This window comes from Salvelinus alpinus, chromosome 4, assembly GCF_045679555.1.
Source record: "Salvelinus alpinus chromosome 4, SLU_Salpinus.1, whole genome shotgun sequence".
In the NCBI taxonomy this organism is placed as follows: Eukaryota; Metazoa; Chordata; class Actinopteri; order Salmoniformes; family Salmonidae; genus Salvelinus; species Salvelinus alpinus.
Window position 1 is genome coordinate 41018405 of NC_092089.1, and position 17141 is coordinate 41035545.

At 45.9% G+C, this 17141-nt stretch overlaps 1 protein-coding gene across 2 annotated transcripts in view; it reads right to left on the reverse strand.

The window, feature by feature from the left end:
* Window positions 1-145: 145 nt before the first annotated feature.
* The window catches only part of LOC139573659 (zinc finger protein ZFPM2-like), a 139885-nt gene continuing 122889 nt past the window's right edge, over window positions 146-17141 (reverse strand). For both annotated transcript variants that reach the window (XM_071397358.1, XM_071397357.1), the window contains 3 exons: window positions 5169-5375; window positions 4245-4469; window positions 146-3726 (listed from right to left, as the gene is read on the reverse strand). In XM_071397358.1, the coding sequence (XP_071253459.1) occupies window positions 1181-3726; window positions 4245-4469; window positions 5169-5375 (2978 nt within the window). In that variant the 3' untranslated portion in view covers window positions 146-1180. The remainder of the gene's footprint in view (window positions 3727-4244; window positions 4470-5168; window positions 5376-17141) is intronic.

Genomic DNA, 17141 nt, shown 5'->3' on the forward strand with positions numbered 1-17141 from the left:
TTGACTTTAAATTTGATTCACGCTGTAAAGCTGAATTTCCGTGATGTGGATTGAACAGAGCACAATGTCCCTTATATCTAATGTACACATCCACTACACTGGTACTGTGTTGTAGCTTTGAAAGAAAAGACCAAACATCATTGGATTATCCTGAGGATTTAAGTTTAATTATGACACCACATCAAAATAAAAATTATTTCCAACAGTTCTGGAATTTTCTTCCATCCATATACATGCATAGCAACAACGTTTTTTTAAGAAACTTTTTTTCTCCCATAATTAGGACATTGGAATGATTATTTTACACCAGTATCCCCCGTCAACCAACCTCCCCACCCAGCTTGTCCATCATCAACAGCAATAAATGTAATTCTTGTACAATTTTTTTTCCCTCAAATATATGCAGTCCCCCTCTCATAATACTGCTTTCAGTAATGTTCCCTCATTTACAAAGTATTGCATCGACAGCAAATTTTAAAAAGGGAGACCAAAGTGTAGTTCAGCAAACAGAAATATGAGTACTATACAACAATGTTGCCATCCTCCTGAAAACATCCACGTCTGAGTTGAAGAAAAGAGACGGACACAGCCACATACGTATGCTAAGCCAAGTGTATGCCAAAACAGAAGATGCAGCTCGATTGTACCTGGCTATCCCACCTAAGGGTTAAGGCCAAGAATCAGAGTCATGAATAGCAAAGCTGCAAATGACATTTAGGCATATACAAAAACTGTTACAGCAAATAAGAATAGACAAGTGCTTCAGTAGCTATTTTGTGTCTAAAATGCATCTCATTTGTATTCTATCGTTTCATTGAGCCTACATTACAGTGTAAACAATGTGTGCTACACAAGAATGACTATACAATAACATTACAAACAACTCTGATATAAATTTCATTTGAATTTTAAATTAAGATCACTACTATTAATACTGATTGTAAAATAAATAAATGAGAAAGTGGCACCAATATTACTCTGGATTCATTTTTTTCTTTTTTTTCTTTTTTAACCAATGATTTGCAATGAGGTGTTAAAATGATGAAAGAAGAAGCTTCTCTTGATTGTCCACAAGCAGCGTTTAGAACTGCGTGAGTGATGCATTATTCCAGACACGACAGTGTACCCAAACAGAAAAAAGGGGAGTGGGAAGGGACAGGAAAACTAAACAGGAACTAGTTCATTTCACATGCTCCGCAGCATGTGACGAACAGTAAAACTTCTTATGGGTAATAAAGTTTGATAGGTTGTTGAATTGGATGTCACAGAGGCGGCAGTACTTCCCGCTGCCCGGAGCCTGGGACGACCCATTCACACCCTTTGTCACCGTGGGCACTGTCTCCTCGGTCGGAGACTTGGACGCGGGCGACACGTTCTCGTTGGAGTCGGACGGGTTCTCCGCGCCCCACGTGGGTGAGGGGTGGCCGTCTTGCTGCTGGGGATTGTGGGATTGGTTATCCTGGTTGGGTGGGACGGGCCCCGATCCCGAGCGCTCCTCTGGCTTGTGACCGCCGTTGACTATCACCATGCCCCTGTTTTTGGGCAGCAGGGGCAGTGGCTCTTTGCTGGGGAGTGGGCAGCCGTTGGCAGCAGGCTGCTCTCTCCCCGTCTCTGGTCCCCCTCCATTAGTGCTCTGCTCCTGCTCGCTGCTCACCTCTCTCTCGCCCTGCATGACCAGCCCGCCGGCCACGTAATCGGTCGGCTTTATCCCGAAGTAGGGCGATATTTGCTCGGCGCCTTTCATCTTCTTTATTGCGCCGGGATAAAGGCAGTGGGGCAGAAACATGTTCTCGTCTTTAGTCGGGATGAGCTGAGCCTCGCTGAAGGGCTTGAGACCCGGCACTGGGCCCATGTGAGGGGGGAACATTCCACCCCCGTTCTGCACAATCATTTTATCGTTGCCGTTCTTCTCACATGGGCTCTTATCGTAGGCGTCATCAGGATTACTGCCTTCACTCTTCACCACGTCTGGGAACATGGTCTCACCACCGTGGGTGGCTGTGGCTGTTGTCACAGGGCAAAAGTTCTGTTTATGCGCTAGGTAGTTCTCCACTTTGTTAAAACTGATCTTGCACACTGTACATTCGTGATAGTCTAACAGTCTTTTGGGGGAGTTGGGCGATGTCTTGTCATTGGGGATGGGCGAGCACTTTTTGCTGAGATCGATGGGTGCGTCCAGCTCCTGCTGGTCCATAGTGGCATTACTATTGGGGGCCATGATAGACTTGGTGACGGTGAGGGAAGCCTCCAGGTGTTTGGGGACCATCCCTGGGAAGACGTCACAGCGAGGGTGAAAGCGGTCGGCCAGGCTCTCCACCGCCTCCTGGGACGTACAGGGGTTCGCCATAGGAGGGACCCCCAGGAACCCTGGCTGCCCAATGGAGGGTCCTCTCGGGTCCTGGTCTGGGAGACACATCTCGTACATCTTCCTGCGCTTGCGGGTCCTCATGGTCCTCTGCATGGAGGGAACCTTGTTGGCGGACATGCGTTTCATGGGGGGGTCGTGACGCGTAGCACAATAGTACTGCTTGTGGACCATGTAGGTCTCGTGGCGGCTAAAGGTTATATTGCAGGCCGCACAGGAAGTCTGGTTGGGGTCGTTGACGTCAGTCTCCACCAGAGGCGTGTCAGTGGGGCTCTTCCCCTCCACCGCCTGCTGCTTCCCGTTCAGCCTCTCCTCTACGCCGGTCGGGGTGGTGGAGACCTTCTTAACCTGCCCCGGGAGCTCCTTCTCTGGGCCAGGGCCTTTCACTGCCCCTCCTGCATTGATCATGTCCAGAACACTCTGAGAGTTGACTGACAAACAGGCCGACTGCATCAGGTGGCTGTCGGTGACCTCAGACGGGTGGCATCCGGTGAGCATACTGACTGAGCTGTGGCCGCTGTTGGGGCTCACGGCCTTGTCTGAGATGCTGGAGAAGTCAGGCGACTTGGTCATGTGCTGCCAACGACTGTTACAGTAGTGCTTTTTGTGGACCAGGTAGTTTTCCAGGTTGTTGAAGGTGATATTGCATTCGAAACACGTGGCCCCTTTGGGGATGAGGGGGCTGTAGATCACCGGAGGGTAGACCGTGTTCCCTCCGTGGCGTAGCCTCCGGTGCACCAGCTCTGACATTTTAGCCAGAATCTCAGAAGCCTGCGGGACGACAGAAATGTCCTGGGAGAAAGCGAACTGGGACAGGAAGGGCCCCATAGGGTAGGTGGGGCCCATGTTATGCTGAACAGGAGAGGAGGCCAAGCGGGGGCTGGAGGGCTCAGACTTGATCCGGGTGTAGGAGAAGCTGGCCTTACTGCCCGGATGGCTACCGTCCCCCTTCAACCCTGACAGCATGGGCTTTTTCTCAGCCTTCTCCAGCTCGCTGTCAGTGGTGGCGTCCTTGCTGAGGGATCCTTTGGGACTCTGGAGAGCTTCCTTCCGGTTGGCCAGCTCGACGCGGGCCGCCGCCTGCTGCAGGGCTTCCTCTGCTCCCCTGGGGGAGTGCTCGCTGTCGCTCTCCCTGTGAAGTTTGCTGCCACCGCCGTGGCCATGGTGGCTGTGTAAGTCCTGATGCTGCAATAGTTCCCTGTGGTTCTGAAAGCTGATATGGCAGTGATTGCATCTGAAGGCTGCCTGTGACAGGTGAGAGAGGATGTGATGTTGGAATGTAATAAGAGAATCCGCCGTGTAGTTACAGATTGTGCACTTCAAGCTGGTGCCAGGGGGGAGCGTCTCTTCCATTTTGACACCTGTTAGGGAGATAAAAGGGCACTATTGAGATTCCTCGTCGCCTTCCCACTCTGCCTTAATGTTAACTACGGCTACGATCAAAACCTGATGCATTATGCCAAGCTTACTCCCAACCCTCCTGATTTCTGGTTGGGCTGAAAGCTAAACTGTCAACTGCTTAAGCTGACAGGGGGATGTGTATATTTATGGAGCTAAGAGTAGTAGTTCACTTTTCCAATTATTTTACCTGACTAATGTGAAACTGACATTGTCTTATTGTCAAGCAATACTTTTCATTACAAAACCGAATACTAAAATGACTGAAAAATATTAAAGTTATACTGTTCTGTACTACTCAACGTAATTAAATAATACATAGGATTACCTTTAATGATAAGCACATATCATGTCAACATCACTCAATGGTGAGATACTACTATAAATCTACATTTCGTCTACTTTACAGTACTTTACTAGTATTACTACAGTAGAAGCTCAACTACTATACTAATAGTACTAGCAGGACATCTCTACTCACCACTGTGTGTGCTCAGGTGCATTTCCAGGGCCCTGGCGCTTGTGAAGCTCTTGTTGCACTGTGGGAAGGGGCAGATGCTGGGTGTCTGGTGGGGTCTGTTGTCGTTCTCCTCCCCTTGGCTCTCTGGCTCCCTCTGCCTGCCACTGCAGTAGTACATCAGGTGGGCCTGCAGGTTCCTCTCACTGCGGTACCAGATCCCACACGCCTTACATGGGAAGATGTCCTCTGGAGAGAGAGGGTAAAACACAGGGTAGAGCGTCAGGGTACAACGTCAGGGTAGAACGTCAGTGTACGTTTCGTGCACACACAACAACATGCACACATATGCACGGACAACACACACACACACACACACACACGTTTCTTTCTCTTTATAGCTCTGATTTGATACCCAAAGCCAGGAGAAACCCTGTAATACCCAAGCCTGTGATAGGACTGTGTTGATACCACTAGGTTGGTGCCCTTTCTCAAGGGCAACTGAAACACTGGACCATCTGCCTGCAGCAGAGCAGCCTCCCTGTCGAGCTGAACCCAGATAGCCCTTATTAAGTAAACAAATGCACTATTTGCATGAAGCTTGTATTTTGCAATTAACAGGTTAGTGGGAGGCTCGCCTGTGTTTATGTGAACCCAAACTGAAGGTCGACAGCTCTTATCTCAACCGCTCTTAACACAGACTCATCTGGGTTAATCTACAGCCCATAGACGGATGGACAGACAGACATTTAGGGCTATGTCCAAAACGGCACCCTATTCCCTATATAGTGCAATACCTTTGTCCAGAGTCTGCACCCTCTTTCCTATAGTGCATTACTTAAAGTTTTGGCCTAAAGTAGTGGACAACATAGGGAATAGAGTCCATTTCAAACACAGCCCTAGGTGAGACTACAGTACAGACTAGCCATGGAGTGTATTGTAACTCACTGTTGACGATGGCAGTGGGCAGTATGGAGGCCATGGCAGCCTGCTGAGGCAGGAGCTGGATGGTGTCCAGCAGTCTGGCCGGGTACATCCCCTCGCTCAGAGACATGTGGTTGATGGCCTGTAGACGGGAGTCAAAGTCCACGGCGAACGCCACTAGTTCCTCGCCCCCCATGATGTTCTTAGTGGTGGTACACCACAGCTGGCCACCTGGAACAGACAGAAGGGGAACATGCTGAAAAAGATTGTTTTTATCCTGTGAGACTCTGTTGGTAGAGCATGGTAGTGGTAGCCTGTGTGGCTAAGTTGATGGGTTTGATTCCCACTGGGGACAGTATTATATAATATTATTATTGATGTTTCACCCTGAGTGGTTTGACTATACTCCTAACTCTGATGTCCAGAGGGTATGGAATTCCATCCAGAGGGAAATGTTATAAGGACTTAATAATAATGACTATATAATGACTAAAGTGTAAAATCACAATTACATACTTTGGTTGAAATAGCAGTAAGAAATGTCCAACTCATTGGGGTAAAATCTAGTAGGTCTCTGGATTGGAGCTATACTGTACACTTCAGTAATATAGTATAACCTGAAGCAGGTCCTCTACACACTATTAGATTTTTGTGTTTAGGGATTAAACATTCCAATGAAATCTTCTGAACATATTCATTAAGTTAGGATGAGAGAGAGGAAGGGGAGGAAGGTTTTTTAGCTTAGATAATATTTATCTCCTGCACATGACAGGCTTTTCAGCTGCACTTCATTTTCCTTTGAAGAGATTAAAGTTTTTAATATGACTATTTACAAAAATCTGGCTGGGGCGATAACAACAAACGATGATATGCTCACGCTAAATGGCAGAATTAGGACATTGTATCAGAGAAAAGCTGGACAATTAATTAGGGCACTCTGTTAGCTTTCAAAGATGTGCAAACACTCCGACAGAGCAGCGTCAGGATGAGAGAGGACCTCTAATTTGAGTCCAGCTGTTGTGGAAATAAGAGGCGTTGCAGAAGAGAGGGGAGAGGTATGAAGGGTAGAACAGAAGACTAACTGCACCCCACTCATAGATCCATCCTCCACACTTTAGAGAGACACTGATTACAAATGTTTACACAAAACGTATACATCACTCGTTTTAAAGGTCTCTCTAAAGGTTTTCAAGTGAGGCTCTCCCAACCCAGGGAGGAAAACTGAAGAATAACTGCTGTAGTTACTATGAATCGACATGATGGAATGATTGTTATGACGCCTAACTTCCACACCAATCTGAGGATGTATCACTCCTCTCTGGTACACCTTCCACGGCATTCCACCTCCCACCTGACGCTGGTCATGACCTCGCTACTCCCATTAACACATTTCCCAACCTTTTCATTGCATTTATGTCAAACAGCACTGAAATTAAACACTATTATAGAAATGAGTCACAGGAGTGAAGCAAGATGTAGTAAAATATGCCATCTTTTAAAGTCCCATTTTTGTGTGCAGGGAAAGCTCTGTGTTTGTGTGTGTGTGTGTGTGTGTGTGTGTGTGTGTGTGTGTGTGTGTGTGTGTGTGTGTGTGTGTGTGTGTGTGTGTGTGTGTGTGTGTGTGTGTGTGTGTGTGCGTGTGCGTGTGCGCGCGTGCGCGCGTGCGCGCGCGCGTGTGTGTGTATCCGTGTGAGTGGCAGGCAGCACTAGCTCCTTTAAAGCACAGTGCCTATCTGCTGGCCAATCTCCCGTGATGAGAGACACACTTCAGGTCCCTCCACTTGAGCGCTGGTTTTGATTCTCTCTCACCACACAGCCTGGAGAGGCCCTTTGAATTTTTATCTCCTAATTAAAGTAACAAAACTCCTCTGCCGTCAGACAGAGTTACCATCAAGGTAGATAGTAACTGCCAGCGAGCAGCCACCATGGGGGGGAGGTGTGGGGCAGATGGTCACTACTCGCCACCAAAAGTTTCAATTGGTAGAGATTCCACTTCTCAGGTTCTCGGTTAACAAAGAGAATGGAGAAAAATACCCTGATACTGAACTCACGACTGACTTGTCTACATTTTCACTGTCTTTGAATACAATTTCAGTTAAAGATGCTCTGAATTACTGCAAGCCTTCCACTGCTAATTGCTAATGACTGTTAGTACTAACCTACAATGCAATTCACCTATGGAATATGCACAGCAATGTGACTCCTTCAGCCAGCCACACTACAGACACCCATCTGTCGTCCGTGAGAATGCTGGGGTGGTGTTCTAAAACACAGAATACTGACTCAGACAGAATCATTCCTGCCTCAGAGGAGACCTCAACCACCTCAACCACCTCAACCGCTTTGTCCCAAATAACACCCTATTCCCAATATAGCGCACTATTTTGACCAGAGCTATGGGCCGTGGTGCACTAAATGTGCACTAAATGCACTAAATGGGGAATAGGGTGGCATTTGGGACATACACATAGATGGAAGCTCAGAAGATCCACTGAGATGTTGCTCTCAGGGCATCACTGTACACCACAGTTTTTGCTTCCCAAGCTTGGTCTTGATGGAGAACCAAAGGATGTGTTCTATGCCAGCACTGACACACACAAATGTGCACCCCTTAGGGTTCCTAGGACAAGGATTGGGAAACACCTCTTACTGTACAGAGAGAGGGGCGGCAAAGGAAAATCATTGTGTGAATAGTTCATGAAAGTTTATCTGCATCATACTGGCTGCTTTTTGCCTTTTTTGAAAGTGCACAGCCCACAAGTAAAACTGGGGAAAAGGCTACAAAGTAGCAGCTTGTGTGATTTCCACTGTTTTGCCTGTTAGCGAGCTAGCTCTCTGCAGTGAGCTGCCTGCCTGGCTTTGTGCAGCGGCCAATGCAGTTGGAATGAACGCTATTGTGCTGAATCCTCCTGCAGAGCACCTGATAAAAGAATAAAGAACTATGACATATTCTAAAAACAATAGAGGAATTAAGGAGAGACAATAGGCCAGCTGCTTCATTAAAACAATCAAAAAACGGCATCCTGTACCTAGTCCAGATAATTAAAAACACTGCTTTGCTTTCTCCATTCCCCCCCTCTCTCTCTCCCCCCCTCGCTCTCTCTCTCTCTCTCCCCCCTCTCTCTCTCTCCCTCTCCCCCCCTCTCTCTCGCTCTCTGCCTTCCTCTCTCTTTCTCTCTCTCTCTCTCTCCTCCCTCTCAATATAATATTCACCAGCTCTACATTGGGCTGGCGACTGAGGCTCGGCTGGCTAAATGCCCATTCCTTCTCTTCCCCTTTGATGAATGCCGTATTTGAACATGTAGTTGAAGATGAACATATGACGGAATTCAAGAAACAAAATGATGAGAGGGAGGGGGTGCATCGTATATGTAAGTACTTTCACTAATCAAACGTCAGGGGAAATAAGGCACATGTACTGTTCGTCCCTCCTCCCCAACTACAAACCCCAGAGGTTTCAAATTCACATATCAGAGGTCATTTTACATTTCTTCAGCTTTAAATGACAATGGATGTACAGTAAAGTAGCCTATACAGCAGGAGTATTCAATTCTTACCCTACAAGGTCCGGAGCCTGCTGGTTTTCTGTTCTACCTGAGAATGAATTGGACCCACCTGATATCCCAGATCTAAATCAGTCCCTGATTAGAGGGGAACAATGACATTGAGGGCTATACATTCAGCAGACACTCTTATCCAGAGCAATTAGAATGAAGTGCCTTGCTCAAGGGAACATCGACAGATTTTTCAACTAGTTGGCTTGAGGATTCAAACCAGCAACCTTTCGATTATTGGCCCAACGCGCTAACCACCAGGCTACCTGCCGCCCTAGTGTAAATGTGAACATGGGCCACCGTGGTGGAGAGGAACAGACAGTATAAGATACTCGAGGTTATGAAGAATGGAATACATTTGCTTCCGCCTGCGCCACACCACTGTCCGTATCTTAATGAAAACACAAAGAAATCTCTCCAGCCTTGTTGCAGTGAGAGAGAGCTGGGAGGAGACGGCAAAGCAACACAAATAACAGAAGGGTTTGCATAATTAAACTGGCCTGCAGACAGGTATTCAAATGTTTGTGTGTAAACAGCACGACTCTTTAATAGTTTGCTGTAAAATGCATAGTTACGCACATCAGCTCTCCCATCTGTCTCCAACACAGGCCAGGCCCACTGCAGCACAACTACACATTATGGGGCTGAGGGTGGCTTCTAGCAAACATACAGTAACCTTCTGGCAGTAACCACATTGTGTTCTATGGATTTGCAGCACACTTTTGAGACAGGACACTGTAACCATGTGGTCTCTCTCCTCGAGGAGCTGTTTCCAGGAGCTTGATGGTGATTTGCAAACGGCCTGATTATTTCAACCCCTTATCCCGTCTCTCTCTCTCTCTCCCTCCCTCCCTCCCTCCCTCCCTCCCTCCCTCCCTCCCTCCCTCCCTCCCTCCCTCCCTCCCTCCCTCCCTCCCTCCCTCCCTCCCTCCCTCCCTCCCTCCCTCCCATCCCTCTCTCTCTCTCTCTCTCTCTCTCTCTCTCTCTCTCTCTCTCTCTCTCTCTCTCCCTCTCTCTCTCTCTCACACTCTCACACTCTCACTCTCACTCTCAATTGTGAAGTGATGGTGGTAAAGCCAGAGGGCTCAATGCTTTTGTAATTAAAGACCTCTGGTCTTGTCTCCAAATCAGACCAGACTGTTGTTGAACGGACGGCTAACCAGGGAAAGCCTCCTGGCACCTACAAATATCAAGTAGCTGCCTGCCTGCCATGTTTGTTAACTTGTTCGGGGTTTAAATGTTCTCTTAACCTAGACTGTGTTAGCCCGCTGAGCTAAAGCCTAGAAATTATCTCAGGAAGCTAACGCAACTCTTCAGGTTTCCGTCAAGGCTACTAACCACACAAGTATGGTTCACTAAACTATAAACATAAATCATATTCAGTGCAACGTCTACATTATTAATATATGGAACTAACAGAAGACAATTCTCATACTAACAACAGCCTATACCTACAGAAAAACTAAACAAACTCCTCTTCTCATGAATAACAGCAAATATTGAGAGTGTTTCTGAACAGACAGGATGGTGATATGGCAGCAGGCTGTCAACCCATCAGGTTAAGACAACAGCCAGACAGCAGCACAGACAGGCCGAGAGAAAGCTGAGTGAGACTTCCCATGGCAGAGTGATTATGAAAAGTCACTAATCGGTCAAACAATCCTATTGTTACAGGGTGTGGTGTGGAATAAAGTGCAGTTAGCGGACTATAACATTATAACATAGATTTGAATCCTCTTATTCCCTGCTCACTTACCTCCGCCTCCCATTCTGATTATATTATTCTGGCCACCACTAGAAGGCGCTCTTCTCATGCTAAAACGCAACTCCGCACCCACCACAGTACGTATGATATCGTGTTGATGCATAGACACCCTAAACACGGCAGCATGTCAGACTGACAGACTCCGTCCATACGTTCAAGAAGGTACAGAATGTGAAGCACTCTTATGACCTTCATTTACTCTGTTTCTACAGTGAAAACAAGTTGTTCTGAGACCATGTATATGATGAGGATATTCATCATATCTAAGGTATTATGACGGTTATCGATCTGTTGTACCTGTCATCACGTTTGTGAAAATACTAATAGCCTAGGAGTAAATTTTGTGCAGCAAATACACATTGTTTGAGGCATAAAATAATGTCTTCTATTGACAAGACCACTCGTTTAAAAAAGCATTGTTGAATAAGTAATAAATATAAATATAACACTACAGTGTACAGACTCATTTTAACATCAAGTGTTTTGCAGATGATAGCCAACACTGAAAGCTCATGGATGGCCTTGAGCAAATGGCACAGGGGTCAGAGTCCACAAATTAAACCTGGGTTCCCAGGAGAGTGTCATACAGAATCCCACTGGTACACATTCATACCAGCTACAAAGACACTAAACTACAACACATCTCAGAAGGATCATATTCATATTTCATTTTACAGATATTCAATATCGTCATTCTGAGTTCTGGAACAAAGAAAATCTGTTTCAAAATTCCTAGTTTCCGGCAATGATCTGATTGAGTGGATGATTTTGCACAGTGTAGAAATGAGATGCTTCCTTTTATAATTAAATGATATTTCTTTAGCAAATCTCTGGAGACGCATGAATCTGTTTCATTGCACAGTGAAAATGATATTGGCAAGTGCCTGTTTGTCTGGTAATATCACTGAGAGAGAGAGAGAAAGAGAAAGCGAGAGAGAGACAGACAGACAGACGGAGAGAGAGAGAGAGAGAGAGAGAGAGAGAGAGAAATAAAGGGAGAGAGAGAGAGAGAGAGAGAGAGAGAGAGAGAGAGAGAGAGAGAGAGAGAGAGAGAGAGAGAGAAATAAAAGGACAGAGAGAGAGAGAGAGAGTAAAATATGCCAAGTTTTTATAGATCTATTAGAACTGAGAAATGATGAGGGAATTGAAAAGATGCTAAATGCTACATTTCTTTGATTACAATTGATATAAAAATAGTATTTATTGAAATGAATTGGTGCAGTGAGATATAAACAATATAACGTAAATTGTTATATATATCAAAATTATAAATGACAAATATGTGAGCCAAATATGATAAGAGACTGCTGTGAAATGTATTTTAAAAAATTGTGAATATAACAATCTCAAAATGACACAAACAAACACTTTCTGTAATTCTGATAATACATGATCAGAAATGTATAGTTGAATAGTTTTTCTGAACACTACACTACGAACACTAACTCGGCACACATTTCAAAAGGACTTTTAGATTCTCATGGGTGTCACTTTTATATTCGATTTCTAGGTAATAACATTACAAATTCCATGAAATAACGCTAAAACCCTTACGGACTTAGGCTAAATGTTCTAACCAACACATTTAAAGTGTGGTGCACAACGAGGACCACTTTTGGCAAGGGTTTTAATTAAAACTTTTAAGGGCTATCCTCTGGGTACACATGGTACATTTTGTTTTAATGTCATTTACCAAAATAAATTCAACAACAACAAAAACACCCTTGTCCTCTAGGTTTCCCAGGTCTAAGTTCTCTCCTCTTCCCGGGCCGGGTCCTGGTTGCGGCCAGGCGACATGTGTTTACTGGGGCCCTGCTGGGGAGCAGGGTGGCGCTGGGGGCCTGGCTCTCTGTCCTGACCAGGCTATGTGTTAATGGGACGTGGAGGTCCCTGTGACAGGCCGCTGCTGTGTTGAGCACCACCACCAACACCACCACCACCCGGGCAGAGCCAACTAAGCAAAGCTGTCCCAGAACCCCAGCTGTGGCCTGGTGGCCCACGTCCCCCTTCCGATCATGCTACTCGGGGAGGGAGCAGGGGAGCAGGTGAACGGCGGAGCTCCAAAGGGAGGGCCAGGGACTGGGAGAGAGACACAAGGACGCAGCGCCTCAGTAGCTACTCCAACATGGCTCTGTCCCCGCGCCACCACGCACCACATGGCCTGCCTGGCACATGGACGCCAGCCCTAATGCAAATGCCCTAACGCCGTTTAAAATGGGCCACTCTCCTTTTTGGAAAGGTCTATTTGGGCCTTCTGGCGATGAGAGGGGGAGATGAGAGATGCACCTGCCTAGGCTATCAACCATTTTGGAATGCTGGGACATATTTTATCTGATCTGGGTGAGAATGGAACTGGAATTTTCAAAGTTGTGGTCTACATTAACTTGATGAGCAAACTAACATATACTGTGTGCTGCAAAGGTTTCTGTGCAACCTCCTCTGAAAGAAAAACAGAGTGGGATTGTGCCTGCTGTTGTTCACAGAGCCCAGCAACAGACAGAAAGACAGACAGTGAACACAGACTGAATGAGAACAGCAACACGGCAGCACAGCCTCCTGAGTCCAGACACCCACCACCACAACAGCCACCATAGCTCCCTCCATCCCACTCTAACATGCCCTCTGCCTCTGCACCCCTGTAATTCTACATATTGCTTAAACTAAGCGCTAATTACATTTTCTGTCAGTTTGCAGGAGAAATAAATAATCTGTAGCTAAAAGGCCTAATTGCGTTTGTCACATTGTGGTCTCGGTGGCTGGTGCGATGGGAGCAGCAGCCGCTGGCCCTTCCTCGTTGCCATTCTGTCGTCCTGGCAAGGCCCCTCACTGCCCCAGGTATCGCCACGCAGCCATCTGGAGCCGACATCTGTCCCTCTATTGATCACAAGGGTTTAGCACTTGATCAAACAGACTGCGACAGGATATTGCTCTTTTCCCCACAGAAAAGGCCAATCGCTTGCGTGAGGGTAATAGAGTGGAACTGAGATACGCCACCAGCACGGCAGGCAGGCAGGCAGGCGGGCAGGCAGGCAGGCAGGCAGGCAGGCAGGCAGGCGGGCAGGCGGGCAGGCGGGCAGGCGGGCAGGCGGGCGGGCAGGCGGGCGGGCGGGCGGGCAGGCGGACAGGCGGGCAGGCGGGCAGGCGGTCAGCAGGCGGGCAGGCGGGCGGGCGGGCGGGCGGGCGAGCAGCAGCGGTAGTGGCAGGGATGGCAGGAGTGAGGTGGCTGTGCCACTACTGTCCAATGCCAGTTTGAGCCAATAGACCAGCCACACTCTCTCAGCTGCTGCTTCAACAAAACACTCAATTTTAAAGTGTGAGAATAACTCAAGCTCTGAAGCTAAATTAAAACTATATTAGCCACAATTTTCCACTTCAATATTTTCCACTTCTTTCCTCTCCTCTCTGAAAAGTGTGAGATGTTACGAATCGTTTTAGTTTTCAAGTGTTTGTTGAAAAGACTAAAATGAAAAGCGACTGGCTCTGATAATAACAAGCGGGTCTTTGAACCTGGTGAGAATCAGTACATCCCTTTCAAGCTGCATACAGGGACTCTATCTGTGGGAACACCTTTTTGAAACTTTGAGGAAAGATGGATGCAAGAACAATATGCTCCTACTGTACATGACAACGCACCAGACGCTGTGTGATTACTTTAGTTTTGTGTAGAAAACAAAAGGTTCACCTGCAGAACTATATGAAATAATAAAGCATTGAAATTACCAGTATTTAAATACATTATCTACATATGACAGGAATAAAAATGAATCCTTGCAAATATGGTTTGAAAAAATACACAGAATTTGGAACACATAAATCATTTTTCCATATTAGATTCCAACCTAGAAAATACCAGTTCACAATTATAAAAACAGAGGACAACAATTGTAACACTTTAAAACAACAATATAGAAGCCCATGTTAAGATGTAATCTTTTATGCTATTTCGTTTAATGGTATGTAATTGGACAGAGGATACTATAGTTCCTTAGGAATAATGCTTTTTAACTTGTTAACCTTTATGAATTCCTTTATAATGCTTATAATATGATATTATAATATAATGCTTATAATATGTTATGTCTCTACATTTTCAACTGACTCTTCTCCAGCTCTCCTATATCCCACTGCCGTTAAAACAAACACACTTGAGCCTGAGGTGACCATGCAGTGTGAAGCCTAGTAGTCTGTAGAGGCTGTGGATGGAACCTAAAGTAGCTCTTACGGATCAGGCATGCTTGCAAAGCACTACTTTCTAGCTAGCTAACATCATGTTTAGCAAGTATGGACAATTTGATAGGATGTGAAGGTGACATTTATTTCAATATTGTGGCAATATTGTGATTGTTCCTTCCTGTGAAGAGAGATATGATTCCCCTTGCCTACAGTGCTGGGATTGTCCTTTGGAAAAAATGATGCACATTTGGGGATGAGGCAACTAATTCCTTCCCTCCACCTCTGTCTCTCCTCCTCCCTCCCCCTTACCCCCCAATCCTCCCCGACATGAGATTTCTGATTAATCGTGTGACCGCCCCTTCGTTTTGCATTTTACACAATCTCACAGCGCCACAGCGAGATGTGTGAGGTGTTTCGCCACTTTTGGCAAGCTGAAAAGCTGTAGCCCAAGGAAGAACAAGTCAGTGGAAAGTATGAGGGGGATATGACCAGGGGACGTGATAAAAAATGATCAGCGAGTGTGTTTTCCTGTTTGGTTTTAATCTACATTTAATTAAATTCTTATCTGCTGTGTGCTTATGGCTGCATTTGAATGGCGAGACTGCATTCATTATGAATGGTAAAATTGAACTCACTACATTGTGTGTGGCCCAATAAAGGAACAAGACCCTTATTGCACTCTGTGCATGCACAGCACAAGCTCCGACAGACAAAATAAGTCAATTAAGATGGGTCTTTAAATTACTGCTGTATCAAAACAAGGGGAGGGAGCAGGCTCTATAATAGAATCCTGACAGGGGTGAGCACAGCCGACTGTTGTTAATATACATCCCATTTGATAGAGCCAATTATATTGGCCTGTTTATTATGGAATACACCGTCCACGTCTAGATTTACTGGGTTGGTCATGATAGTTCTTAATCAGTTCCCGACAGGAAAGTTGACTTATGACAATAGAGGGGTCAAAAGACATTTGGTTTATATAGCTGTATAACAATATGAATTCTATGAGATGATTTGATGGTGTTTATCTAGGTTAAGTGGGGGAGAAAACAAAGGCCGACGACAACAAAAGAAATGTCAATAAAAACACAACACACACACACACACACACACACACACACACACACACACACACACACACACACACACACACACACACACACACACACACACACACACACACACACACACACACACACACACACACACACACACACACACACACAGGACCTCCATGGGTTAAACACAAGGCAGCCCATCTCTCTTGAAAATGCACGAGAACATTGTGTAAAAAAAATAGAGAAAACAAATCAGAAGCTCCATATTGTAATACTATTGACAAAAGCACACAGCTTATAACAAGACGCAGCACTTCATAAGCTAAGAACAATATCCCATAGGCAGGCGGCAGCGCCCCTGGAAACCGCTGGAAATAAAAGAACTCTGAGCCTATACTACAAAGTTGGGCCTGACAAAATCCTTAAATCTTTCCATGTTTGCTTATTCAGAACGTAGTGGGGGAGACGGAAGCTCCCTGCTGCCTGGCCATGTTTACAGAGCTGTTCCCATCTTTAGGCCTTGCTCATCCACAGATCCTGACACACGACGGAGACATGATTAGGGACCTGCCTATGCATAAGGGGAGGTGGGAGGGTGAGGGAGGGGGTGAGGAGGGTGGAGGGATCGGCAGATGAATGGCTTTGGTTGCGTCGGAGAGGGATCACAGAAGATAATCGCACCCCACTGCCGCGGTGGAGCTCTCAGATCTGGTCTTTAAAATAATGTTGGGAGTCAAGTCTCTCCAAAGCCGGCACAGGTTATCTTCTGTATTTTATGTTTGCTGTTTAAATCTTAACGGGACACAGCCAGCAAGGGAGAGCAAATATGTCTGGAGTCGGAGGAAGCGGAATGGAAACGCTATAGCGGAGGTTAAAGATTAGCAGTCGTTCGTTCGCGGGGGCTAAGGAGATGAAACTCCCTCTGTTGGAATGGCTTTTTATTCCCGGGGAAAAACAGTTGGAATGTTGGAACGTTTAACCTTGTGAGGCTCCGAGACTCCATAGAGAACAATGGGATAACCAGCCAGATCTTTCCTCTATTCAAAAACTAAATAATTCATAGACATTTATACATACCATTACAAACAAGCGCAGTAGGCATAAATAGTGAAAATGAGGACGAAAGTATATAAGTCATTTGGGTCGTTTTTTGGGCACTTGTTCACCACTTTCTACTAACATTTTAAAGGATACATATATATGGCATTTTTTGGGATGTTTTATGATGTTCTCCAGACCCCTTTGATGATTTTAAACCATCATTGGCCTTTATGTACCAATTATTTATGTAGATATGGCCATGTGACACCTGTCTAATATGGCGCTACGGAGCTGGTTGGCTGCCATATTGAAAATGGCCGCCAGGGGGTAATATAAAAACTCTGCAATGACACTATAGCTTCTAAGGACTTGTCCAAGTTGTGTGTGAAATGTGGTGCCTCTA